This window comes from Eurypyga helias, unplaced genomic scaffold, assembly GCF_000690775.1.
Source record: "Eurypyga helias isolate BGI_N326 unplaced genomic scaffold, ASM69077v1 scaffold7621, whole genome shotgun sequence".
In the NCBI taxonomy this organism is placed as follows: Eukaryota; Metazoa; Chordata; class Aves; order Eurypygiformes; family Eurypygidae; genus Eurypyga; species Eurypyga helias.
In genome coordinates this window covers 50,468-56,467 of record NW_010228856.1, presented here as the reverse complement: position 1 = coordinate 56,467, position 6,000 = coordinate 50,468, and the positions used below count along the sequence as shown (strand labels likewise).

General features: G+C 41.4%; 1 protein-coding gene across 1 annotated transcript in view; it reads left to right on the top strand.

Annotated features, from left to right (window-relative positions):
* Positions 1-227: 227 nt before the first annotated feature.
* Positions 228-6,000, top strand: part of EPG5 (ectopic P-granules autophagy protein 5 homolog (C. elegans)) — a gene marked incomplete at its 5' end in the record, with an annotated part of 47,237 nt that continues 41,464 nt past the window's right edge. Inside the window, 5 exons of the mRNA XM_010160165.1 lie at positions 228-336; positions 1,546-1,660; positions 2,226-2,376; positions 3,326-3,481; positions 3,837-3,994. Of these exons, the coding sequence (XP_010158467.1) occupies positions 228-336; positions 1,546-1,660; positions 2,226-2,376; positions 3,326-3,481; positions 3,837-3,994 (689 nt within the window). The remainder of the gene's footprint in view (positions 337-1,545; positions 1,661-2,225; positions 2,377-3,325; positions 3,482-3,836; positions 3,995-6,000) is intronic.

Sequence of the window (6,000 nt, the reverse complement as noted above, 5' to 3'; positions counted from 1 at the left end):
TTGGCCACCTGGGCACATACCAGCTCATGTTCAGCCGCTGTTGGCCAACAGCCCCAACTCCTTTTCCACTGGGCAGGTTTATGACATACTAAATACTTGTTAATTTCTTGTTCTTGTATCTGTGGGTTGGTTTTGTTTTTTTTTTTTTTTAGCATCTTAACTAAAAGGTAGTTTAATGTTCTAATTTTTTTAATCTTGATTTTTTTTTTTTTCTCATTTTAAATCAGAAATCGGGTAGATTTCATGTGCCATATGAAACCAAGTGAAAGGAAAAGTTCCTCTTCATCTGGGAAAGAATCTGGAAACTGGACCCTGGTAGATGAAGGAGGAGAAGAGGTACAGCAAATGACTTCTGTTGTGGTTTAATCCTAGCTACCCACTAAGTACCACGCAGCTGCTCACTCACCTTCCCCTACCCACCGCTCTCCAGTGGTGGAGGAGAATCTGAAGAAAAGACAAGGAAACTCGTGAATTGAGATAAGAACAACTGAATTGTATAATTCAATAGAAATGAATAAAATAGTGATACTAATAATACTACTGATATTACTAATAATACGTAGTGCAAATAATGGAAAATAAAACAAATGATACAACTGCTCCCCACCTGCTGACCGATAACCAGCCAGGTCCCAAGTAGTGAGAGTTGGAGCCCATGAGCTAGAGCCGGAGAGCAATTTCAGCAGAGTCTGAGTGAGCTGCACATGTGAGAGAGTGACCAAGAAAGCCAACTGACTCATCAACAACCTGCCCCATCCCCCTAACCCGCCCTGCCCACTCCCCATTTATGTTCTGAGCATGACATTCTGTGGGATGCAGTATCCCTTTGGCCGGTTTGGGTTTGCTGTCTGGACTCTGTTGCCCCACCCACCCGATGCTGCTTGTAGCGAAGAAGCTGGGAGCGCAGGTGCAATGTCAGAAGCTGAAAAAGTCTTTGACTTGGCACAAACACTCCCCAGCAACAACCAATAAATCACCAGTGTTACCAGAACTCTTCTCGGGGCAAATCCAAAACACAGCCTCAGACAGCTACTGTGAAGGAAATGAACTGTCCTGGCGAAAACCACTACACCTTTTTTTTGTTTAGTTTTCTCCTTGTGTTTTTGCCCAAGACTGTTGTATTGATTTTTTGAAACGGAGAAAGAAAACCTGACGTTCAGTTAAAAAGCATCATTTGAAACCCCCTATTTTACTCTCCTTTCTATCTGTGATATAACTGTAGGTAGTGGAGCTTCTGGAAATTCTGCCTAACAGATAGAATTTAAACATTTGAGCTATTGCATGCAAAAGCAGCGCAGAAGTAGACATTTTTGATTAGGTGCTTCCCTTCAGAAGCTGCTTGGACCGACACTGTTTCCTAGCTGATAAGGGCTTCTGTGTAGAGACACAGACAGAAGAGGAACGTAGGAGGTTGTGTGTGTGGAAAAGAAAGTTCATCTGTACTTTCTATGCTTTTTTCTTGCAAGCAAACTAATTGGTAGAATAGTGCCCTTCTACTGTGCATTTTATTGTAAAGCTACTAAAAGTGACTGTATTTGTCCATAGGATGAGGATCCTGAAACAAGCTGGATTCTGCTTTCAGAAGATGACTTGCTTTCCCTGTTGTCACAGTTTCCATTCCATGAACTCTTCCAGCACTTCCTAGGGTTTAAGCCTGGAGGTAAATCAGCTGCGAGAGAGTTATTCTTCATTTTGCTTATGCTAGTTGTATTAATGACTAAAAGTGGCAAGAATACTACTGCATTATGAGAGTCTTCAAGTGAAGTAAGAACCTGAGCAACGGCTCACAGACTAAACAGATGAGATGGAAGTGTATGACTTGCAGCAGTACTAGCATGCAAAGCGTTAGAATCCTTTCCCTTAGTTTTGATCTGCTTGGTAGTTATACTCACAGATGTGCCTTCAGAACTAATTTTTCTCCTTTGCCTCTTAGCTGTAATGTTACTGTGAGTTTTCTCCAGTTTTTTATTCATTCTTTATTTTGCTAAATCTCTGGACAAGTGCATGATGATAACTGCTTGCTAGAGGTCTTAAGACCTGCGTAGTTTGTTTGTACTTTCACACATATTATTTCTTGTTCATTTTGTAAACAAAACATGAATTTCAGTTCACTGTAACTAACTTTTTGCCAGCCATGTAGTTGAATCGTTGCATTCAGTGCTTGTTAATTTACTTAAAAATGCAGTTTCACACATTTTTTTTATACTTTTCTGTCTCGGTCTTAGGTTTTTATTTTCCTGAAAATACAACTGCCCAGGAGGTGATGAAGGTTTTTGCTTTTGCAAACTCCTTAATTGAACTTCTGTCTGTGGGGTTAGAAACGTTTAACAGAGCACGGTACCGACAGTTTGTGAAGCGAATTGGTCAGCTGATCAAGTAAGAGAATATCTTTTCTATGGTATCACTACATCTTTCTCATACGGTTTGATTTAAAGATCAGAGCTGCTAAAAAGACCAACCAGCAAACCACCAAAGAAACAAATAAAATCAAACCCACCAATCAAAACAAACAAAACAGAAAACCCAAGAAGTTCTTGAGTAGATTTTGCTCTGAGAGTTAGTCAGTTTACAGTTACTTGAGCTGGGAATCTGGAATCCTGGACTCCTTGACTCTAGAGCTGCCTGTGGGGTGGAGAACTGCAATGTCTAAATGCTGTGGGTACAAAGGAACTGGGCGAGCTGTGGAATAACAGGCTGACTTCCATCAGGGGTGTGTTTAGGCTTGTCTTGGAAGGTCACTGAAATCCAACAGTTTCTCAGATCACCCTTATTTATGAGTAGTGTTACTACATTATTTCTGTAGTTATCCAGAATGCTTTTTTTTTAGTTTGCTCTTTGCAAACCCTCATATTGTTGCAGTGAGCAAATGTCACTGGGACCTAAAGGTTGCTTTTTGGCAGTCACTTTACATGGCTTCTACGAGTGTGTTTTCAGGGATGATACAGTTAAATCAGATACAAAATCCACGCTTTTCTTTGTGTTATTAGAGTATTATTAATACTTTCTTGGTATTATTGCTCCTGTAGAGCTTTTTGCCTGTACTGCTATTTAATAATGTAGGATTACCTTAAGGCTTCAAAGTTCACACACAAACTAATTTGATGTAACAGAATGTTATGCATTGTTTGTTTGCAAAACCAAGGAAGGCTAACACACGAATTGTAGACTAACCCTGTCTGAAGCAGGGAGGGAAATGCTATTTACATGGAAATCCCTGGAAACCAGAGGACAAAGGGTTGAAGTTGTCTCTTGTGACTGGATCTACTTGTACTTGTCTGTTATTATATGGTGATGACACCCTTAACGTGTTTGCTCTGCTGTGTAGGATGACACTCTGTCATGTGAGTGACCACTGGGCTCAATACGTTAGCAGCAATAAACAATATGGATCAGTAGCGCATCTCTACTCTGTGGAAAAATTGCAGCTGGAGTTTGATGAACTGTTTTTTAGGGCTGTTCTACATGTTCTGAAGGCAAAAAGGTAGGCTATCCAATATGGTTGGTACTGGCTTTATCTTGGAGTTAGATATTTGAAGCTGAGAGTTGCAGTCATTTTTAAATAATTAATGGTGTAAACATGACTGCATTATGCAGGATTTTTCAGCATATGGGTAGTGTTAAGATGGGGAGGAATCACGCCTTCAATTCTAGCATCTGGCAGAAGCTCTGGGAGCTTGTTCAGTTCAGAACGAGGTTAATGGAATTTTAGATGCGAAGATACGTCTTCACATTCCTAATTGTGTTCGTGTGGCAGAGATGCAGGCACATATTTCCTTCTCAAATGTTGGGATTTATCAGGGTGAAACTGTTTCTACCTGCTTCTTCAAATCCAACAGGTTGGGAATCTGGTTGTTCATGTCCGAGATGCCTTATGGAACCTTATCCTTCAACATGCTTTGGAGGCTCTTCTTTGTCATGCACTGTGCTGAGAACGAGGACCTGGAAAAGCTCTGCTCTACTCTGCAACCTGCTGACTGCAAACAAAAACTCAAAGGTAGAATTCCTACACTTGGAGCCAGTTCTCATAGATTCAGCTACTGCTGCATCAGCTTTGGGTTTAATTCTCTGCAGGTTTCATTGTTAAATACACCCTCAGCAACAGCAGGACTGCTCCAGAGGCCTCAGATGCTTTGGGTAGTTCATGGGCTTCCAGCACTTGTTGGATCAAACTCTCATTTTAAGAGGACTTGTATCTACACTCCCTTTAGTTTTCTGTCTGAGAGTGGCGGCTACTGGCTGCTTCAGAGAGCTGCAAAAGTGCCGTGCAGTAGGTACATCTTGTGTATCCTTGTGTCAGGTCCTGTCTTGATATTTGATAGTATTTGGAGAGCGAGATTTAAATCCTGAAATAGAGTTTTGTATCACTTGGTTTTTTTTTTTGTGAGCTTTTGACTCATCTCCACTGTTGAGCTGTTGATATTTGTGTAAACATTCCAGTCATAGAATCATAGAATCATAGAATGGTTAGAGTTGGAAGGGACCTTAAAGATCATCTAGTTCCAACCCCCCTGCCATGGGCAGGGACACCTTCCACTAGACCAGGTTGCTCCAAGCCTCATCCAGCCTGGCCTTGAAGACATCCAGGGATGGGGCATCCACAACAACAGTCCTCCTTTCCCCCACCCCTTAAACTTGCTAGTTTTGGCTTCAGTAACATATATGGGGGGAGATCTACTTATCTTCCACAACAAATGTTTTCCTTGTCTCAAGCCTTAAACTTGGTGCTTTGCTTGTCCTATATGCCACCTTTTTTTCCTCTTGCCCCTTCTGTCCTGTGTTGATCTCCACAGTGATTGTGGTGGTTTCAGCTACAGCAGTTACTGAGAACCAGCTGGAATGCTACTTTCCCTTTGCTGCTGCCTTCATGGTAAATATTTTGGGACTTGATTGACAGGGAGACAGGTAAACAAGGCAGTAACTCCCCACTTCACGGCCTCTGCTGTCTTCAAGGAAAGCAGATCTCACTCTGAGTCGTTTACTTTTCAGAGAGCTGGTAGCCCAGATAGCTGTCACCACATCAACCGAGTCTTTTGATGGAGAAGTAGAAGAAAAGCATGGTCTTGTGAGGTTACTGAGCATGGCTCTCTGGAAGCTCAGATAACATTTAAGGCGATTTATGCAGAGTGGGAGAGGATTATAAAGACTGTAGCTGTGGGTACTTCATGAACTGCTCATCTGTTTCGGCTGGCAAGTGCTAGTCAATAGTTACTGTTTCAGTAGGACCTTTTTTTTTTAAGAAACCTAGTGCGTCTCAAACAAAGAGAATGTAATATGATATGCTGGGTTGCAACTCTGACAGTAACAAACACTAAAGCTGTTTTGTTTTGTTCAGGCTTTGTTTTGCTTCTGGCTAACTTGTATGTTCTAAAGTCCCTGGTATGCTGATGTAGGATATTTTTATCCTCTTCATTCTTCTTGATGAGTTATGTCAGCATAATACTATTTTTCACAAATGTCTAGACAGGGACTATCAACAGTTCTTTCAGCGAAATCCATCTACTCTTCTGAAACAGCTTCTTCTGAATGACACTTACCAATATAATGCTGACTTAATTTCCTGTAATTTATACCCTAGAAACCCATGGCATTAACATTCTCTTGTCAGAGAGTCTTTTTTGATTTCCCTTCTCAAATTTAGTTTGAGAAATGTTTAGTGGTGAATCTACAGGTGGTAGCAAGCCTTGGTAATTGATGGAAGCTTCAGGCTGGCAGACATAGAGGTGGGAGTGTAGCCACTTTTGAGGGGTAGGTAGGAATAACATGATGAAATGGAGTTCAGCGATGGACCTGTGCTTACTAGGATGACCTCTGGACTGTGAGAACTACCAGATAGAAAATAACCCTCTGGGGATATGTGGGGGGTCTGGTTACTTGGGGTGTTCATGAGTGGACCAAATGTTAACAGATTTACTGTGGAACACACATTTTAACTGGCAAGCCGTGACCTAGTAATTTCTTCTTTATGTTGGATACCTGCATGAGTACAAACGTGTTCTCTAT